Below are 22967 nucleotides of genomic sequence, written 5' to 3'. Positions count from 1 at the left end.
GGGCAATGATGTTTCATTACTTTTGTTTTAACTCACCCGATCTCAGGATCCAAGCTCGTCATCTATCGGGGGTGGGGGGTGGGGTGGCTTGGAAGATAAGTGTATTAACAATTGAAGACGAAGATGATGAAGAAGATACAGTGTCAACAGGCTTAAAAGACAATACTGGTGTCAATCATTATTACATATACATATGTGATAGAACTGGTTAAACACGTTCCAAATATAATTTTAACACAGATGAATAGATGAATAATGAAGGTTCCAACAAACTGAAGTGACGAACGCAAAAGGAAAACACGAGTTATCCTTCTATATAACTGACTGAAGTGACGAATGATTACAGATACACGGGCGAATTTCTTCTCACTAATAATTTCTTCGAAGATCAAAAGTTGTTGAGTCAGACTGTGAGAGAATATGTGACAATTCAAAGAAATTGACTGTCACTAGATAAGAGAACACGGGAAAAAAAATATAAAAATCTGCGCATTACCATGTTTTTATTAAGTATAGAATGAATAAATACAAGGGAATGTACGATATTCAAACCAGAAGTAAAAACAATCAACTTTAGATGAATATATACATTCAAAACAAATAGTTATGTTATTGGTACGTCTTGTTATGCAGTTGTTTGATATAATGTAATGAAATTTTGAATGTTATATTTTAAGTTCTGGTTATTCGAGGGTGCATTATCATAATACTTCCGGTATAATACTTCCGGTATAGCGACAATTGAGTATTCCGACATGCTGTTGAATCCGGCATGCGTGGTCGAGTCCACTGTACTTAAACCACCCTGACCCAGACCCTGTATACAGATATATTCTACTCACCTGTGAAACTATTGTTGATGAATATTTTTCTTTAGAATACCAAAATCCCCTGGTACAATCCGTGGTAGAGATATTAGATAACAGGACATGGTTACCTGTATAATTGTCGTATAACATGACAATATCTTTCTCATCATACTGTTTACAGGGATCATCTGGTACCAACAACTCTAATAAAACATCATCGCTAACATTAGATTTATTACTACTAGAAATATTAATGTTTTCATTATCACAGTGGAATTTTGGCTCGGCACCGATAAATACCATATTAAAAGCATGCCACGCAGACACAAAGGAAAATAAACACAATAAAAAACATCGTATTTTCTGATATTTTCCAAACGGTCCTATAGTCTCGAGAACGTCATCAAACTTCATTATGTCTGCCTTGTATCAACAATATAGTCATACTAAGGCTTCTATGCTTCTAGTCAGAGAGGCGTGACCACCGATCGATTCATAAATAAATAACACGAATAATTTTGTTTGGCATATTAGTGGTGTTTATAATGTCGATTGAAGAACGAACAGGTAGGCAATTCTCCCGTCAAAAAGCAACACCTAGTAACTCACGTTTTTCTTATTTTGAGAAAACAAAGGAAAACGTAATGAATGAATATTAAACTCCAGCTTAGCCATTGATTTGACTATTGAGTTACTAGGTTTTGCTGTGGCATACTAGGCAAATAAAAAAACTTGCTAGGTTGTGTCATGGGTGTAACTGCTTACAAAATGAAGAGATCGGAATATCTAGTACAACAACAGGAAGCACAAACCCTAATAACTACAAATTTGGTTCTAACTCAATTTTGATAAAAAAAAAAGTGAGTTACTAGGTTTTGACTTTTGACGGGAGAATTGCGGTGCTGTACCGAGTTTATATGGGGACTGACAAAGTCGGGCGGCTTTGTCAGATCCTGTTTCGTTTCGTTTCTTATAAACTAGGATCTGGAAGAGTTGTTATATAACCTGCGTTCTGGATGGCGTGAGGGATTAGCCAATGAACGGTCTGTTACGGCGACTTTTTGGCGTGCCATGCACGGAACTGTGTGAACTGTGTGAAAACCACTAGAAACGTCAACGCTGATTGATTAATCAAAGTCTGACGTCATAGGGTCAAAAGCCGCTCGTACGACCTCTGGCGCGATCTTTTACTACAACCGACAGATCTTCATGTAGTAGCGGCCATCGAAAGTATAAAAAAACGAAACGAAATATAGATCTGTATTCTAATCAGATTGTTGAATAACCCAGATTCAAGATGGTATAACTGGCAAGGAAAGTAAGGCTAGTCGTTCCGAATGGACCAAAATATTGTGTCATGCCATTCCATTAATTTGCACAACAGCGATTAAAAGAACTCAGACCGATGCAAGGGCAGTAAATCTTAGCCAACACCCGCGGTCGAACCCGGGAGTTCCTGGTTAGCCAATTGGACAGGATGCGTGACAATGGCGTATGGTATAAAAATGTTCATGTCCCTTTAATAATATGTAATAGGGGGACAGACCAGCTTTAAAGATACATTATAGGAGATTAGATAAAAAGCTGGCAGTTCTCACTATAATAGTTAACAACTGGATAATGTAAATGCAATTTGCTGAAAATTTCATTCAAATTGATCTACTCTGAACCGAGATTTTCGCGATTGAATTATCGGCCTAGCCTCGATCATCATTACTAGAGTCGGTAGGATAAAAAACATAGTCTCGTTTATCCATTTTGTGATTAAATCATGAATGGAAATCGGACAGCAAATCGGAACCTAATCCAATAAACATCGCAGGCTAGCGACGACATCGAGAGTTCATTATGGTCTGGATAAGTTAATTAATGTCTAATTAATAATTTAGATAGCATTTCAGGCCTAAAGTTCTTGCATAATGTATGTTTAAATTTCACCATCTCTCTCTGTCTCTCTTCTCCCTTTTTACATGCCCCTTTTTGTTGATTTGTTGGTCTAGAATGGACGAAGAAGGTTGGAAATGACATTTTCTGCCAGGTTTTGGTAAATATTCATGATCTTGAGGCGGAATGATAACAGACTTATTAGGTTGGCTACGGTGATATGTATGGCGAATAGTTACATGTTTTTACTATGCTTCTTCAAGTTTGTGTATCTCAAAATTTTGATGGTCAACCTCATACAAATTTTAGTACAAAGACATGACCATTTATTTCTCTGTCTGTAGTGAAAAGCATTCAGCCCGACGAAAATTTGGGGAAAATTTTGAGGTGGGCAAAGAGGTCAGAATTAACATTGAAGTCAATGGGGAAATTAATGGTCGTCTGCATCCCAATGGGGAAAGAGTTATGTCCCTTTAATGGTTAGTTTAATAACCCGGCCTGCAACAATTACTACTAACTGGGCACTACAACTGTGAATATAATAGCTGAGACAGTATAACACAACCGCGGAGTGGGGGAATGATGTTATAATGGAATCGAGCGCCGCAGGCGCGAAAAAATTTCAGATGTGTAACTGAGCTTTTAATTTTTGGGGACTGGGCCTGAAAATTTTAGTCAATTTCATGGCAAATGGGACAAAATCTTGAGGCCTATCTGTCAATTTCGACTTTTTTGTGAGATAGAAATAACAATTCTACAGTCTACCGCCCCACGACCCACTCACTAGTGGTACTACTAACATGGTGATTTACTGTGACTGTGAATATGGCAGTAATGAGATAGTATAAGAAAGAGGAGTTGAAGAATGATGACATAATGGAATTGAGCGCCGATATGTAACTGAGCTTTTAATTTTTGAGGACTCTGGACTTTGGGATCTGGGGAAAGCTTTTCTAGAATTCTGATGGTCAAAAAACACTTACAACATGAATAAAATACGTTTTAATTTCTCCTGGGATTGAATATGCAACAAGTAAAAATTCTTAAGTGCAATAGATCGCCTTAAAGTTTCATCATTTGAATTAATTTTTTTACGCATTTCTGAAAAAAAACTATACTTCCGATAACTTCTTACCAACTGTTCGACTAATATTATTCGTATGACAATCAAGAAGCTATAGAATAATTCAAGTTTTAAAATTTGCTTTTTAAACTAAATACCGTAGACGCTGAACTTTGCGTTTTAGTTCAAATCTAACACGCTATTTTCATATTTTAGCACGTTTTTAGCGTCTTTGCGTCCTCTAATTTCGAAGCCTATCCCATGTACACATTGGCGTGCACGTAAAAGATCCCTTGACAGTTGGAATTAGATATAAGAGTAGGCCGTAGCGTCGCTGTCTGGGCAAAATTTACCTCATAGCACACTGTATTGCGTATGCCCGTCTTCATTAGCCCAGTCGGAGCAGAACAGTTGGACGTTAAACCCCATTTCATTTCATATCCCAACTCTATTTAACATAAACGACAGTGTGGTATCAATGTGGAACTAGTCTACGCTCCCAACTATATTCAACAGTAACAGCAGCATGGTGTCGCTATAGGTCCAGTTTGCGCTCCCAACTCCATTCAAAAGTAACAACAGCATGGTATCACTGTAGAACCAGTTTACGCTCCCAACTCCATTCAACAGTAACAACAGCATGTTATCACTGTAGAACCAGTTTACGCTCCCAACTCCATTCAACAGTAACAACAGGATGGTATCACTATAGAACCAGTTTACGCTCCCAAACTATTCAACAGTTAAACAGCACGGTATCACTGTAGGGCCAGTCCACGCTCCCTATTCCATTTAACAATTACAACAGTGTATCATCACACTTCTCCCGTTCTTCCTCCGTAGTTTCGAATTCCCTGTTTCAAAAGATTAAATAATGTATTTAAGTTAAAGCTGTTGGTCACCTTTTGACGGATTTGATAAATTCCCTTGCAAACTATAATATTGTGAAAGGTTAAAGGACAATATTGGTGCCAGTCATTATCACATATGTGATAGAGCTGGTTAAACACATTCCAAACATAATTTTAACACAGAGATCATTTCCTGAATCGGAAGTGACGAACGCCAAAGGAAAACGCGAGACATCCCTCTATATAACTGAGTGAAGTGGCGAGTGATAACAGATACACGGCCGAATTTCTGCTCACTAATAATTCCTGCGAAGACCAAAAGTTGTTATATGGGACTGTAAGAGGATATCTGACAATTCAATAAAGTAATTGAATGTCATTAGAGAGAGAGGGGGGGGGGGGGAGAGGAGGACCCGAAAAACACATACGAGGTTAGACAGGCGCTCCCTCCCTCCCGGTCCCTTTGTCGGCCCCTTTGAGAAATTCCAGCTGTCAAGGTGCTATTTACGTGCATGCCAACTGTCCCTTGCTAGGTCCCCGGGCCTTCACTACTGACAAGGTGAAACCACGTACGAAAATCCTGAGGTGCTTGCTCGGTCAGCACCGGAACGATACCGGGAAGGAACTCGAGAACTCCTGGTAAATGAGCTAGCACCTTACTCGCTGGCTCATTGTCCATAAACAGACATAGTGAACATAGCATGTGGAGGTGAAACCACGTTCGAAAATCCGGAGGTGCTTGCTCGGTCAACACCGGAACGAAACCGGGAAGGAACTCGAGAACTCCTGGTAAATGAGCTAGCACCTTACTCGCTGGCTCATTGTCCATAAACAGACATAGTGAACATAGCATGTGGAGGTGAAACCACGTTCGAAAATCCTGAGGTGCTTGCTCGGTCAACACCGGAACGAAACCGGGAAGGAACTCGAGAACTCCTGGTAAATGAGCTAGCACCTTACTCGCTGGCTCATTGTCCATAAACAGACATAGTGAAAATAGCATGTGGAGGTAGACCATCATTATTTTACCCATTGACTTCAATGTTAATTCTGGCCTCTTTGCCCACCTCCAACTTTTCTCCAAATTTTCGTTGGGCTGAATGCTTTTCACTACAGTCATGTCTTTGCACTAAAACTTGTATGAAGTTGACCTGGCCTCTTTGCCCACCTCCAACTTTTCTCCAAATTTTCGTTGGGCTGAATGCTTTTCACTTCAGTCATGTCTTTGCACTAAAACTTGTATGAAGTTGACCACCAAAATTGTGAGATATACAAACTTGAAGAAGCTTACTAAAACATGTAACACAAACTAGTTGCCGTACATATCACCGTAGCCAACTTGATAACCCCGTTATCAAAATTATGAATATTTACTAAAACCTGGCTGAAAATGTTAATTCAAACCCTCTTCATCCATTCTAGACCAAAAAATCAACAAAAATGGGCATGCAAAAGGGGAGAAAAGAGACAGATAGATGATTACTATAAATAGACGATCTACAATTTGTGGGTACCGAGATGATGAAATTTAATGGTGATCTGCCTCAATGTAGTTTCGATAGTAATGGCCAGTAATCTCACTTGACTTAGCTTCCCATAGCATAGTTACAGAGGTTTGGTGATCACGTGAAGAACATATTTTCAGTGAAAGAATGGGATGTTGAATAATACAATACTAACAGTTTTTTACTTTTACTTGATACATCTTCCAATAGTTGAGGTAGTGGTTTGTCCGTGGTTTCTGGTAACAGCAGCGCCAAAATACCAGCTGCTATAGATAGACTACCAAAAATAACTAGTGGTAACGGTGTCCAGATCGACTTTAAATCTAACATGGTAGGAACCAGTATACCACCAATACGTGCCGACATTGATGCCACTCCCATCCCGATATTCCTGTAACAAATTGGTCCAATGACGACGTTTAGTAATTTAAAGGTCACAGGAAAAGCTTCATTGTTTTTTAAAAAAAATGTAAGTAATTATGTCAACCGGTAAATTTCAACGTTAGTAATTTCCGCAGTTTTCCGTGAGTAGTCGTAACTTTCCGTCAATGAACAATCCGTGACAGGGATGAGGGGGTGCGAAGTCCCCCCCCCTCCCCCGCGTGAAAAAATTTTTCGACCAAAAAAAAAATAGATATACATTGTCCATCAATATGACAGCACCCATGAGGACACTTCCCGCCCCCTCGTTGCTCTGAGCTAGTTACGGCCCTGCCACGGATTGTTTATTGACAGACTACTCACGGAGAATGGCGGGAATTACTAACGTTGAAATATATCCGTTCTGAGTAGGTCAAAGGTCACTATTGGTCGGTCACGTCCATCCTAGCTTAAATGTATATATACCTTGGTGCAAGTACAAAATGGAACTCACTGGTTAACGTCTACTTCTAGCGAGGGTGATGTCGCAGACACATGTTTACCATGAAACCATGGGCAATTTCAGCGTAGGGCAGGAAACTTCAGGACGATCCACGTTGTCGTACTTTTTCAGACACAGTTTCTGGGCCGTAGACAAATAACCCAGTCACCCCTTATTGCTATTAGCACGTCCGTGATGCCATCGTCACAAGGAAACCTGTCTGACCCAAGCGAGTAAGACGATTGACCGGCGATGTATATGACATGTTGTCATACCACTTCCGTCATTTCTTACCGCACAACAGTAGGCAACACCTCAGCAGTCATTAAATGTATAATTCCATAAGATGCGGTTATGAAGAACTTTCCAATCATAGCCAATACGACTTTCAGTGTTTCTAAATCTAAATCTAAAAAAAAAAAAAAAAAATGAAGAAAAATTATTCGATTTCCAATTGTCAGTGAGGTTGTTAAACCCACCAGAACGAGTGCGCACATTTTGCTTGTCACCCTGTCCAATCTAGGATGGTCTATTGTCAGTCAGGCACGTCCCGAATTGATAGAATTGTAATTGAGTGGCGCGGAATTCAGTCCTTTGAGAGTTATGTCAGCCTCGACAACGAAGGGGATGCTGGATTGTCAGTCCGGAACGTCTCGAATTGACAGAATTACAATTGAGTGGCTCGGAATTCAGTCCTGTGACAGTTCTGTCAGCCCCGACAACGGAGGTGGTGTAAGTAGAATGGTGACGTAATTAAACACAACGAATATGTTTTGGCTGCCATGGTTGGTTGAGATAGTTTGTTATTGAGACGACGCATGCGTTACAGTTCCAAATGCCCCCTTTTACTCTGTTGTCCCGCCGAGGAATCGAAACCACGCCAGTTCAACCCCCCTTTAAAATAATGATAAACAATCCAAACAACTGACCTGAATTATCATTAATAGGAATAGTTCCTGATAATATGCAGGCAATGCCACCAACACACATTGATATAAATAATGGTATCCTTCTTCCTACTTTGTTTAAAGATATCATACACAATAACAACGCCGGTATTTCCACTGCTCCAGCAATACAGAAGTTCAGATACGGATCACCGGCTAGAGTTTCTGTGTTCAACGACAATCCGTAGTAGACCAAAGCATTTACAAACCTTTAAAAATAAAAACAGCGAAAAATAAAAATTAAATGAAATGGGGTTTAGCTGTCTAAGTTCCTGCACCCACATGTGTAATGAAATGTACTAATGGGGGAAATTTTGGCCGGACAGATGCGCTACATTCTAATTTTAAGTTGATTTTCAACCGGAATCTTTAACGTGCAGCGCTGTTTTGTTCAATCTGAAGAGGCGTATCTATGCCAGACATTTCCTCCTGAACAACTGACAAGAGAAAACCAGTCTCGAAAATTCTGAGACATCTTGGTTAATCTGTCGGCGCCATATTCACGGGCTGGGGAACTTCCTAATTCAAACAAATTCTCAGTATTTGAGAAGATTCTTAAAGATGCATTATGTAAGAGCTAAATCTGCCTACTGTAGGTCTTGTTTTAGCTTCAAATGTTATATATACGATTATGTAGATATCTATTAATATAACAAGCCTATAATCAACTCTCTAGACCATCGGATGGCAGATATTTCAATGGATTAAAACAGCCGGAAGATTTAAAAACTTTATGATAAAATGGATAATCGATGATAAGTCTCGGTTGACTACGATAATAAACAATCTACGCTACACCTTCCGTCGCTCGTAACGTCGCTCAGAATAAAGAATTTAAATGAAATTTTCCATATATTCATTGTTAATTATCTATTTGTGGACTTTTATAGCAAGAACTGACAGCTCTTTGTGTATATCTTATATATTGCATCTACAAGTATAATAAGTAAAATCTAACTATACAAGTACAGCTTTAACAGACCAACACCATCTATGAGTAAAATTTAACTACACAAGTGCAGCTTTAACAGACCAACAATAACTATTATTACAAGATGATAGCACCACTTATCCCTTCCTAACATGTGGACCCTACGCAACAAGGGGTGGGAAATGGGGTTTAACGTCCACTCGACACACACTAGGTTGTTTCGGGGCGAACATATGGTTCAATTTTATTTCAATAATTCGTTTGCGTATAGGGTCATTAGCAGTGGGTTGAAACCGGAGGACCCGGAGAAAACCGACGAGATTGGACAGGCGGCCCTACTCACTACCACGCACAATCGGGGAAGCGACCCCCCCCCCCCCAGTTGACTCAATAACAGACCTTATGATACAACACACACGCCACCACCCTCCCCCACCCCATATCCTATGCAACAAGGCAGTTAACTCATTCCTGGGGCCGGCATTGGGGTTTTGCTGGTGTTAACCTTAATAGTAATTTCTCAGTATTGTCACATTACCAAATCTAAACCAGATCAACGCTAATGACGGAACTGATTCCACCCACGTACCAATTAAACCAAAGATTAAGAGAGATTTTAGCCATCGACCATGTTCTAACTAAATCTATGAAATAATATTTTCTGTCAGTTTTAACGGCGGTGCTAACTTGAACATTTTCTGTGATCGATGTCGGGAGTACCGTTCCATTTGCAGCGGCTGCTTTCTGGAGATATTTCTGAGCGTCTTCATTCTTATTTTGAGATAACAACCAACGAACAGATTCTGGTAGAAACCTAGAAAAAAAAACATATTATATTTCTAATTTCTAATACATGACTCGATAGACTAGCCTCCAGTAAACTCATGATACTGTAATGACGCTGTTATATATACTATTCAAAAAAAGTAGGGGATATTTGATTTTTAAGTGTTATTAAAGTCACCTAATGAAACTGACGAAGAAACAAATGACAAAATGAAATGAAGTTCACATTCATCGATTTATTCCAAATGATCGTTAGACTAAGTAAGGCACAGACTGACCATTATAAGGGTAAAATGATACCCGGGGTCAAACAGCAAAGTTACCACAGCATCACAACCAAGTCAGTAACGGTAAATCCTCCTCTGTTTGCCAAACAAGCATTGATCCGACGTGGCATACTCCTAATGAGACGTCTAAGGTCATTTTGGTCCAGATTGTCCCATTCCTGTTGCAACGCAGCAGCAAGTTGTTGACGTTGACGTAACCTCTGTCCAAGCATGTTCCAGACATGCTCGATGGGGGAGAGGTCGGGACTCAGTGCTGGCCAAGGTAATGTGGTGATGTTCTGTTGTTGGAGGTAATCTGTAACGATCCTGGCCCCGTGACATCTTGCGTTGTCATCCTGGAAGATGAAACGGCGGCCATGACGTCGTGCGAACGGCACAACATGGACTGCCAAGATGTTGTCCCGGTAGTACTGGCCTGTAACACGCCCTGCAACAACATGTAAAGCCGTTCTTCCAGCAACAGTGATGCCTCCCCACACCATAACAGAACCACCCCCAAATCGATCATGTCTGATGACGTTAACGTCTTGGAAGCGCTCGTTTCGACGACGCCACACCCTCCTACGTCTGTCCAAAAGATCAGCAATGAACCTTGACTCATCTGAAAACATCACATTGCTCCAGCGTCGATTATCCCAGTGTTGACGATCCCTACACCAACGACGTCTTGCCTGAATGTGATGATCTCTCAAACAAGGGATCACGCGAGGACGTCGGGCGCAAAGGTGACCAATATTCAGTCGATTCCGAATCGTCTGGCCACTCACTCTCACACCAGTGTCTGTTTGAAGACGAGCGCTGATCTGATTTGCTGTGATGACACGATTTCTCAAGGACAAGGTACGGATAAATGGATCCTGGGCTTGAGTTGTCGCCCTTGGTCGACCTGAGCGTGGTCTGTCTTGTACAGATTGTGTATCACGGTATCTGGACCATAGCCTGCTTATGACAGACTGAGAAACATTCATCGTCCGCGCCACAACCGCCTGTGTTGTGCCGATCTGTAGCATGCCAAGGGCACGTAACCTTTCATTTTGGGTAAGCCGACTCATATCAAAATTTGTTTTCTGGTCACTAAAACAATTAAACTGATGTTTCCACCCTGGAATTCAATGCCACAATGACTGTAACATTCAAAGTCAGAGTTGTGCAAATCTTGGGTTGGACCCCCATGATGATCCCAAGCATTACCTGCATTCCATGCGGTAGCTATTGGTGCGTTTGGGCGTCACATGGAAATGGAAATGTTTCTTCTGTTAGGTTCTATAGTGACTTTTTTCGTAGTCATTTGCATATTTTAGTATTATGCCCCCAAAATCAAATATCCCCTACTTTTTTTGAATAGTATATAATATATGACGTCTCAGACCCCCTTATCTCCCTGCGTGGTACCACATTCCAAAGGTTTTTCGACTAAGAATAATTTTGATTGAGTGTTTATTGTCCATGTCTTTTTTTACCCCATAAGTTCCAGAAGTTATTTGACATCAACTTTTGTGGTACAAAAACCCCACAGGTCAAAATTACATTCCACGGACTCTTATCTTGTGGAATTCTTCTCGTGACAAATTCCATACAAAGGCCAACAAACCGTGCCTCAAGCACGAGGGTGTACACTGTATAAACTATTAATAAAACTTACAGACCGATAGATATGTCATATTATTCATATCAAGAAGTCAGCTTAATGAATGACGTAGGTTGTAATTGGTCTGTGTGTGTGTGTGTGTGCGCGCGCGCTGGTTGGAGAAGTTATTCCCCCCCTCTCTCTCTCTCTCTCTCTCTCTCTCTCTTCCCACCCTCCTTCTCTCTTTCTAGGGAGGAGATTAGGCTGGTTGGAGAAGTTATTCCCCCCCCTCTCTCTCTCTCGCGCGCGCTCTCTCTCTTTCTAGGGAGGAGATTAGGCTGGTTGGAGAAGTTATTCCCCCTCTCTCTCTCGCTCTCTCTCGCGCGCTCTCTCTCCTTCTAGGGAGGAGATTAGGTTGGAGAAGTTATTCCCCCCTCTCTCGCGCGCTCTCTCTCCTTCTAGGGAGGAGATTAGGCTGGTTGGAGAAGTTATTCCCCCCTCTCTCTCTCGCTCTCTCTTCCCACCCCCTTCTCCCTTTCTAGGGAGGAGATTAGGCTGGTTGGAGAAGTTATTCCCCCCCTCTCTCTCTCGCTCTCTCTTCCCACCCCCCTTCTCCCTTTCTAGGGAGGAGATTAGGCTGGTTGGAGAAGTTATTCCCCCCTCTCTCTCTCGCTCTCTCTTCCCACCCCCTTCTCCCTTTCTAGGGAGGAGATTAGGCTGGTTGGAGAAGTTATTCCCCCCTCTCTCTCTCTCTCTCTCTTCCCACCCTCCTTCTCTCTTTCTAGGGAGGAGATTAGGCTGGTTGGAGAAGTTATTCCCCCCTCTCTCTCTCGCTCTCCCTTCCCACCCCCCTTCTCCCTTTCTAGGGAGGAGATTAGGCTGGTTGGAGAAGTTATTCCCCCCCTCTCTCTCTCTCTCTCTCTTCCCACCCTCCTTCTCCCTTTCTAGGGAGGAGATTAGGCTGGTTGGAGAAGTTATTCCCCCCTCTCTCTCTCGCTCTCTCTTCCCACCCCCTTCTCCCTTTCTAGGGAGGAGATTAGGCTGGTTGGAGAAGTTATTCCCCCCTCTCTCTCTCGCTCTCTCTTCCCACCCCCCTTCTCTCTTTCTAGGGAGGAGATTAGGCTGGTTGGAGAAGTTATTCCCCCCTCTCTCTCTCGCTCTCTCTTCCCACCCCCTTCTCCCTCTCTACCCTTCTGTCTCTCTATTAATATATTAATCAGTAAGATCGATAAATATAATATACGTACCACCAGTATGCGGCAAAAAGTAGAACAGGTAGAGTTATTGCTAGTTCTAGATATCTCCAATCTCGTAATACATACGCCATGCCAGATAACGTCATATAACCAACAGAATAGAACATTAAAATCATAATACCGACAAACAGACGATACTTTGGTCCAACAAGTTCTGTAGCTGGAAATAAATGAAAATAAAACGCACAAAATTGAAATGGAAATGAAATAGCGTTTAAAGGCGCGAAGTCTCTAACTCATTATCATCCAAAGTCTTCGACATTGAAAACACGAATTATTTGTCAATTTAAATCAACACCGCTGTTGTGATCATACCGGGAAAAAATGGGCTTCTGATATTCAATATTTAAGACAAAATAAACATTTTACCATTGGTACACGAATCATGTACCATAATGCGTTTCAGTGCAATTTGTAACAAGGGACTCGAAGAACGAGGCTAGACATATTCCCAAGTCACGTCAAACGGTGACATCATATTCTTATCTTGAGAGCATGCGCAATAAATACCTCGGTGTAGAATGAAATAACCAGATGGTAGAGATTGTCATTCGATTGAGACTTTTGGCGTATTTCGCCTAACATAACTGATTTGAAATTAAAGTAAAGTAAATTGAATGTGAATCAGTTTATATACATTCGTATTAATAATATGCGTTGCGACCCAGTTGTCTCAATTCCTACGTCCCAAATATTAGCGAGTTAGCCCATTTAATGTCCTATCTTGTGCACCAACCGAGCTGATAAAGACATGCATAGGATATGTAGGATATATCTTCCAACTGGTTGTTTTACGTATATACGCCAACTTGACACAGGACCCCGGGGAGCCACGGTGGCTAGGTGGTTAAGACGCTGGCTCGCTAGCCTGGAGGTCGGATGTTCGATCCCTGCATTGGCCGAGAAAGTTCATCCAGATTTTCCGACGTGGTTTCCCCTTGCCAGTGGTGCAGAACGGAGGGCCTGACAAGGACAGCTGTCTAGTCCTTAGGAGCAGAACAGTAGGACGTTAAACCCCATTTCATTTCACACAGGAACTCCCAAACGAACGATTAGCCACTGTTACTTGGTAGGCTTTCCGTCCAGAACCTTGGCAAGAAACTTGACAGTGCCTTATCCACTGAGGAACTACGATTCCACGATTGTAAATTTCAGCCCTCTTCAACATAATTATTCGGTTATCTAGGGACTAATATATGACAAATTGTATTTCTATTGTAATGAGAGAGAGAGAGAGAGATGGCGTTTAACGTCCACTCGACACAAACTATGTTTCAATTTTATTTCCATAATTCGTTTGCGCGTAGGGGTCTTTAGCAGTGGGAGGAATCTGGAGGACCCGGAGAAAACCCACGAGGTTGGACAGACAACCCTACACCTTGTCAGCTACAACCGGGGAATCGAAACCACGCCAGATGACTCAATGGCAGACCGTATGATACAGCACGCACGTACTAACTTTTCAGCCATCCAACCCCGCCCCCTCCTATTGTTATGTATGCAGTGGGAGGGGAAAGGGTGCCCTTAAAAAGACGTTTCCGATTACGCTTCCTTCAATTGCAACTGGTGAGGAATATAACTTACACAGTGTAAACGCTACAAGAAATATTCCTGCTTGTGCTACTCCTTGTAGAAAATACATCGGTAAAAACATATATATGTTTTGGGCAGCGGCAGCAATACTTCCAGCTACTAACAATATAGCAGCACCAACAAAAAACATAGGACGTCGACCAAATCTATAGAATGAAAAATAGAATAGCAGATAATAACACAGGACGTCGAGCAAATCTACAATAAAAAATAGAATATCAGATAATAACACAGGATGTCGAGCAAATCTACAATAAAAAATAGAATATCAGATAATAACACAGGATGTCGAGCAAATCTACAATAAAAAATAGAATATCAGATAATAACACAGGACGTCGACAAAATCTACAATTAAAAATATGAATATTAGATTATTATATTGTTCCGAATTAATTTATATTTTATTTCTTCATGATCTTTATCATTGAACAACCCTCTCAAATCTAATGTTTGGTTTTACAAATTTAAAACTTTAATATTTTGAACTATAAGAGCAACCCAATCTCGATCTCAGGAATAATACTACCCTTTATTTATCTCTGGTAAAACATCGCCGGCCATACGTCGGCCATTTTGAATGTCACGTGATGTATCCTTCCGTCGGTCGCTTCACAAAGATCCAAGATGGCGGCTCAAACTGGCGTTTCTTCAGAAATTTCACGTATTTAACCGAATCACTCGCATTGAGTGCTTAAAATAGTTTCCGGTAAATCATCAAATCGGCTGTTTTCGAATGAACTTTTGATGTCGAGATGTGGAAAATGTTCCAGATTAATTGATATGTAAGTCATGCAACGAACCGATGCCTAATTGTCGTGAAATCGGCAGCATTTCATTCTAACTAATCCCGAGGGCGGAGCTTAGGAACCGATGCCACGCTGATTAATGGTCAGCGAGTTTTACCAGAAATAAGCAACGGGTAAACTTATCTCTTTAATAGAGATTGAGAGCAACCAGGTACTTTTTATTTTTGAATTATTATTATTTGAGAAATTAGAGTTTTTACCTGGAAATCCCAAAGAACAGAAATTCATATGCCCGTGGCATTTCAGTCGTAGTTTGCTGATTAAAACAATTTTAATTAATGAAAAATGAAGTTTACCTGTCTGACAGCTGACCAAATAAAACAGCTCCACACAATCTTCCCAAGAAAAACACCGACTTGGACGTACTCTTCCAGAACTTTCTCTCACATACCAGATCGAACTATTGTAGATATTAAATGACAGATCTATATTTCGTTTCGTTTTTTTTATACATTTGATCGCCTACACTACATAAAGATCTGACCAGTTGTAGTGGGAGGTTGCGTCAGGGTCGAACGAGCGGCCTTTGACCCTTTGACGTCAGATATTGATTAGTCAATCAGTGTGGAAGTTTCTAGTGGTTTACTTACGCCAAGAAGTCGCCGTAACAGATGGTTTCATTGGCTAATCCCTCACGCCATCCAGAACGCAGGTTATATAACAACTCGGGGATCACGGTGGCAAAGTGGGTGAGGCGCTGGCTCGCTAGCCTGAAGGTCGGGTGTTCGATCCCTGCATTGGCCGAGAAAGTTCATCCAGATTTTCCGGTGTGGTTCTTCCTTGTCAGTGAATGGGACGAAAAGCCGAGGTCCCGTGTACACAATGGCGTGCACGCAAAATTTCCCCCATAGCACACTGTATGGCGTATGCCCGCCTTCATTAGCCCAGTTCGGAGCAAAATTGTAGGACGTTAAACCCCACTTCATTTTATTTTATTTCATTTATCTAACAACTCTTCCAGATCCTAGTGTAGTACAGACAAATAAAACGAAATTTTGTACTATAAAAAACGAAACGAAATAGGATCTGTGTTTTAATCAGATTGTATTTAGATGTATTGAAGTCAACATAAAATATTTACAAATAAAACCATTACTACACAGCAGGACATACTTCTATGGAATGTTTTAAAATTACCGACTTCAATTCTTTAGACATTACCAGGCAACACCGGCTTCAATATGATACAGGACATTATCTCTTTATTTTGGAGCCACGGTGGCTCAGTGAGTAAGACGTAGGCTTGCTAACTCGGAGGTCCCGTGTTCGATGCCTGCGTTGGCTGAGAAAGTCCATTGGTATTTTCCGGCGAGGCCCCCCCTTGTTAGTGGCACAGGTCAAGGGCTTGACCTGGCAAGTTCAAACGTATAATCGTTCGGATGGGACAAAAACCCCGGATCACGTGTACACGTTGCGTGAACGCGAAAGATCTCTTGGCAGTTAGAATGTGATATAAGAGTAGGCCGTAGTGTCGCTGTCCGGATAAAATTTCCCTCATTTGACACTGTATGGCGTATGTCCGTCTTCATTATCCCAGTTGGAGCAGAATAGTAGGACGTTAAACCCTATTTCATTTTATTTCTAGTCCCTAAGCGCTCACCCCGGTTGTACGTGACAAGGAGTCGGGTCGCCTGTCCAATCTCGTGGGTTTTCTCCGGGTCCTCCGATTTCCTCCCACTGCTAAAGACCCTTACGCGCAAGCGAATTATTGAAATAAAATGTGTTAGTGCCGAGATGACGTAGTTTGTGTCGAGTGAATGTTAAACTCTCTCTCTCTCTCTCTCTCGCGCTCTCTCTCTCTCTCTCCCTATGCGCTCGACTACCACAGACACAAAGTTTCCGCGTGAATATTTAAACACCCTGCATTGCATAACGAATCTCACAATCTCACAGTCACGTGATTACGCATTCAGCTGCATTCATAATTATATCAACATGATAGTGAATAGAATTTTAATGGGGTGGAACGACCTACTATTCTACAATAGTCAGGCTAATGAAGACAGACATACAACATGTGCTCTGAGGGAAATTGTGCCCGGCCAGCAGAATTTCCAGTTGACGTGGTCCACCCGTTACTAAAACGTTACACATACAGTCCAGTAGACCCCAGCCCCCCTCCTAAACTTCTACAATTTTTTTGCGACGTATCCGTTTTGAAGCATCTCTGCAATTTAAATCACCCTGCCCAGACCTCCTGTATACAGGTGTGTCATACTCACCTGTGAAACTATTGTTGATGAATATATTTCTTTAGAATACCAAAATCCCCTGGTACAATCCGTGGTAGACATATTGGATAACAGGATATGGTTACCTGTATAATTGACAATATCTTTCTCATCATACTGTTTACAGGGATCATCTGGTACCAATAACTCTAATAAAACATCATCGCTAACATTAGATATTTTACTACTAGAAATATTAACGTTTGAAATATCACAGTGGAATTTTGGCTCGGCACCGATAAACACCATATTTAACGCATGCCACGCAGACACGGATGAAAACAGACACAATAAAAAACATCGTATTTTCTGATATTTCCCAAACGGTCCTATTGTCTCGAGAACATCGTCAAACTTCATTATGTCTGCCCTGTATCAACAATAAGCGCATACTATTTATTTCGTTATGACTGGCCTATATCACAAAGTAGGCTACTTAAAACGATATAACACAATATGACCTCTACTAAACAAATATCTTCGTGCCACGTTCGAATAGGTAGGTCGCGTAACCTTTTTACACAACCTTAGGCGTTTTTGTGAACCGATTAGATTAGACCGATTAGGTATTATACGCATTTGTGAACCAAATGTTTAGGTGTTTAGGCGATTAGATTTGACGTTTTCAAAATGGCGGAATGTTCGACATCGTAAGTAATTTTTAATGCTTATTGTTGTTTTTCTCCATAAAAAATGTTTTTTTTAAAACGCATTTGATGTGTTTAAAGTAGCTAAGTCTCTAACTCAATATCATCCAAAATCTTCAACATTGAAAACACGATTTATTTGTCAAATTATATCAACATTCATGTTGTGATCTTAACGGGAAAAGATGGGCTTTTGATATCCAATATTTAAGACAAAATAAACATTTTACCATTGGTACACGAATCGTGTACCATAATGCGCTTCAGCCCTAGTTGTATCAAGAGACTCGAGGGACGAGGCTAGACACATTGCACCAAATCAAACGGCGTATGTAAACTGGAATAACCAGACGCTAGAAATTTGCATAACATAACGGATTTGAAATTGGAGTAAAAACGGAAACCATTGAATGTAAATCAGTTTATATACATTCATATTACAGTATTATATGCATTGCGACCCACTTTTGTCAATTCTAGGTCCCAAATGTTAGCGATTTAGCTCCTTTAATGTTAACTTTATAGTCCACAAGAATGTTAGATCACCTCTGGCTCTAAGCAATTTTAGGCCCCCTGGGTGCCAGCAGTGTCACTGTAATCTGTAGGTAACTTGGACTACACGTGAAACACACGCCCCCCTCGTCATGTTAGCAGAGACAATTTTTTTTCTGATCGGTGTCCGTGGTGGCAGCCATCTTACCAAATCGTAATTATCAAATTTCACATTTGTGGACCATAGCTAATCAAATCGAAATCATACCAAATCGTACTAGCAAATCAAAACCTAATCTAATCGACTCACAAAAACGCCTCTTATAAGCTATAACACCGTATACTTTAATGTTAATTCTCGAATCTTTGACCGGCTCTAACTCTTCTCCTATTTTCTACAACAGACAGGGCAACGTGTGGCAACTTCTTATTTAAAAGCATGTATCAGGTTCAATATGGGAATCGTGAGATATCGAAACTGAAAGTAGCATAGAAATAAACATGCAACTGTAACCAACCTATTAGGTCTCAGACTAGCAATTATTTGCCCATTGACTTCAATGTTAAATGGCTGTAACATCACAGGCTGTAGCTTTTTTCTCAACATTCCGTTGGTTCCAATCTTTATAGGCACAATGGGGACAACATTTGGCAATCTCCTCACCATAATTTTGTAGGGGGTTGACCGTTTAGATTTTTTGCTACACGGATTTGAAGTTGACTGGGGTGAAAATCTCACTTCCGACACAATGATTGCTCTGCAGAAAGACACTTTACACCCCCTATCCCTCCGCTGTAATATCATCAGTATTACCCAAAACTGCTATGAAATTGCAAATTTGATCCCTTTTCTCCAATTCTAGACCAAAAAGTCAACCCAAAAATGCAGGAAGAGGGGAGAAAAAAATTAAGGGAAAAATTGTCTATTTATAACTCGCACTACATTCGTAATAAGGGGAAATAATTACTAGTCTTAATCCATTAACGCGCGTATCCTTCAGCCTCAAAATCATAAATATTCACAAAAACCCGACAGAAAATTTATATGCAAACCTTTTTCTTCGATTTTAGGTCAAAAAGTCAACAAAAAAATTGACATGCAAAGGGGTGGGTGGAGAAGGGGGGGGGGGGTGTGTGTGGATAGACTATTAATAGTTTTTTCGTAACCCGCGAAGCAATTAATGGTGTTCGGTTTTCTCATATTCGCGATGAAGAGGGAATTCACGCGGATTTCACACCTCGTCGTTCGTATGGGGCGAAAAACCGAGTTCCCATGTACAGGTTGGCTAGATAGTAAAATAGCCCTTGACTGTTTGCTATCAATATCACACGGTATGGGAGAAAACAAATAAAATGGGTTTAACGTCAACTGGACACAAACTAGGTCATTTTGGGACGAACATATGGTGATGCATATGTTTCGTCATCTTTACTAAGTTTATATATATTCCATTCAGTCGCCACCAATTGAAATATTTTGAATTGAAAAAGAAATGAGGTTTACGTTCCACTTGATACAAACTAGGTAATTTTGGGACTAACATATAACACATGTTTATTTCAATAATTCACGCGCGCAAAGAGTGAATCCTTGAGATTGGATAGACAACACTAGACCATGTCACCTACAAGCTAGTAATGGAAACCACACCACTTAACTCTAAGACATGCCTTATGATCTAAACCACATGTGTTAGACCACTTTTAACTTACCGGTTTCCTCCCACTGCTAAAGAACCCTACGCGCAAGCGAATTATTGAAATAAAATTGAACCATATGTTAGTCCCGAAATGAGCCATAAACACGTGGTCAGCATGACTACACATGCTAAAATTGATTACCATTATATCTTTCAAATTAACAATGGATGGAGCGAGAGAGAGAGAGAGAGAGAGAGAGAGAGAGAGAGAGAGATGGGGTTTAACATCCACTCGACACAAACTAGGTCATTTCGCTACTAACATATGGTTCAATGTTATTTCACTAATTCGCTTGCGCGTAGGGGTCTTTAGCAGTGGGAGGCAACTCGAGGACCCAGAGAAAACCCACGAGGTTGTACAGGCGACCTTGCTCCTTGTCACGTACAACCGGGAAATCGAGACCAAACAATGGAATGTTAGAATTGCATATGTACACATGTATAAGGATGTTAAGTATGGCATTGTTTCACGTATGCGTCTGTCTTTAAATGACTTTTTCGTCCATGATTGTTTACTTGAACGTGCCAAAAAGGCTATGTTTGTCAAAAATATTTTAGGAATTTGTTAGAAGCCGATGAGTGTATAGAAACATTTGGAAGTTTTAATGGAGAGTGAGTTATTGCAAATCAGGAGACACCATATATACATTACATATTGAAATCTACTGAAGGAGAAGATGACATATTGACACAAAACATCATTACAAAAATGGGGTCCCAAAACTAAGAACATAGGAAGGCAGGTCAGAATCTAAGTAAGTGAACACGTCTGCTCGAACATAGGTATATGCCGGAGGTTGGCATGTGCAGTCAGAATTATCCTGGATTGTCTGGAGTGCCCTGAAACCTGTTGTGATCTATGTCATCTTCCCCTTCGGGCATTTCAATATGAAAAGCATGACGGTCTTCTAAACAAGGGCACTGCCAGATATTAAATGCCTCTCCATGAACTCTTAAAAATATTTTTTCTTGTGGTTCTTCTTACATGAGAATATGGATAATAGATATGTCAAGTTTATGATAGTCATGGCAGCCCATAAATCTATATGATGATCTGCTCCTAAATAACCATGGTCTAATCACTATATAATTATGCATGACTTATTATGACCTTCCCTTCGGCTATCCAGCTAGCGTGAAAGCCGGATTTTGATACGAAAACGTTCTGATTTTTGACCAAAATACCCAATTTAACAGGCATGTTCAAGTAACGAAACAATACCTGACCAATATCAAAATTTGAGGATCACAAGATTTCGAGTAGGAGCGTTTTGAGATTTGAGCAAACAAAATGGTCGAAATATGGCACATTTTGATCAAAAACAACAATTTCCAGTTATACCGGAAGTTGCCATTAAAATTTGTTTTCACTGCATCGCGTGATTTCTGTCGCCTAGGCGTCCCCAAAGACTATGTATGATTGAAAATTGCTGACCCCCAGGGTTATCGTTTTATTCAATTTTTGCAGACGCGTTCTTAAATAAAAGGAGCCATGGTGGCTAAGTGGGTAAGACGTTGGCTCGCTAGTCTGGAGGTTGCGGGTTCGCTCCCAGTGTTTGCCGAGAAAGTTCATCGTGATTTTCCGACGTGGTTTCCCCTTGTCAGTGGTCCTGGACCGCTGTCTAGTCGTTCGGATGGTACAAAAAACCTAGGTTCCGTGTACACATTGGCGTGCACGTAAAAATTCCTTGGTAGTTGGAAGAGTAGGCCATGGAGACGCTGCCGGGCAAAATTTCCCCCACAGCACACTGTATGGCGTATGCCAGTTTTCATGAGCTCAGTCGGAACAGAAAAGTAGGAAGTTAAACCCCATTAAATGAAAGCATATTTTTCCGTTGATATATCAGTGAGAATATATCTATTTTGTTTAGGTCAAAAGGTACCTGTAATATTCAAAGAATTATGTCGAAATGAGATCACGTTCAAGAAGACCGCGGTCTGGCAGTTCCCACTATAATAGTTAAAAACGAGATTATGTAAAAGGATTATGCTGGAAATTTCAGTCAAATTGCTTCACTCTAAGCCGAGAAAACCTTTATATAAAATGTGGAAACAAACTGTTGCATTATTTTTCCTGGTAAGACAAACGTCTTAACTACTGAGATAGTAAGAAGAAAATACACAACGTGAAAAGGGACTCAAGAAGAGAATTACAAATACTAGACGACCACAAGGCTATTAAGTTATGTAGTAAGAAAAGAGTTCATAAGTTATACGTAGGATGTGGCGCCCAGGGGTGCCGAAGGCCTGTTTTCCACGTCTTACAAAAGACCCATGGTGCTACAAATGTCTCGAATAACTCCCTAACGTGGGCTTCTTTATAAGGAACCAAAAGATATTGACAGTAAGATTCGACGCATTTCATGAATAATTGTACTACACCTAGTTTTTTTCCTGTTTTAATCAACACATTGCGACGTTTTATTATGGCTAGGCGGGCAACATAAATATTTATGAATAAATAATAATAATAATAATGAATTTGAATAGCGCCTCTCATCTAGAACTGTTCTACTCGATGGCGCTGAGTTGCACTGTCACGTTTGGTATTCACAGTTAAATAAGTGAGTCTTCAAGGATGATTTAAAGGACTCTAATGTTCTGGCTTTCTTTAATGTTGCTGGGAGTTTATTCCATTGGATGGGTGATGCCACTGAAAATGCCCTATCACCACATGACACTTTGGGGGGGGGGGGGGGTGGCCAAATGGTTAGCACGCGCGCGCTGTATCATGAGGCCTGCCATTG

At 40.8% G+C, this 22967-nt stretch overlaps 1 protein-coding gene across 1 annotated transcript in view; it reads right to left on the bottom strand.

Annotated features, from left to right (window-relative positions):
• LOC126810126 (organic cation/carnitine transporter 2-like) overlaps positions 1–17741 on the bottom strand; it is a 32331-nt gene extending 14590 nt beyond the window's left edge. Inside the window, exons 1-10 of the mRNA XM_056098416.1 lie at positions 17681–17741; positions 17373–17410; positions 15447–15550; positions 14333–14487; positions 12740–12908; positions 9442–9666; positions 7904–8130; positions 7269–7377; positions 6304–6503; positions 843–880 (exon numbers count right to left, since the gene is read on the bottom strand). Coding sequence (XP_055954391.1) covers positions 843–880; positions 6304–6503; positions 7269–7377; positions 7904–8130; positions 9442–9666; positions 12740–12908; positions 14333–14487; positions 15447–15550; positions 17373–17410; positions 17681–17741 — 1326 coding nt within the window. The remainder of the gene's footprint in view (positions 1–842; positions 881–6303; positions 6504–7268; positions 7378–7903; positions 8131–9441; positions 9667–12739; positions 12909–14332; positions 14488–15446; positions 15551–17372; positions 17411–17680) is intronic.
• Between the last annotated feature and the right edge of the window lie 5226 nt (positions 17742–22967).

Source organism: Patella vulgata, chromosome 2, assembly GCF_932274485.2.
Source record: "Patella vulgata chromosome 2, xgPatVulg1.2, whole genome shotgun sequence".
NCBI lineage: Eukaryota > Metazoa > Mollusca > Gastropoda > Patellidae > Patella > Patella vulgata.
This window is presented reverse-complemented; position numbering and strand designations above follow the sequence as displayed.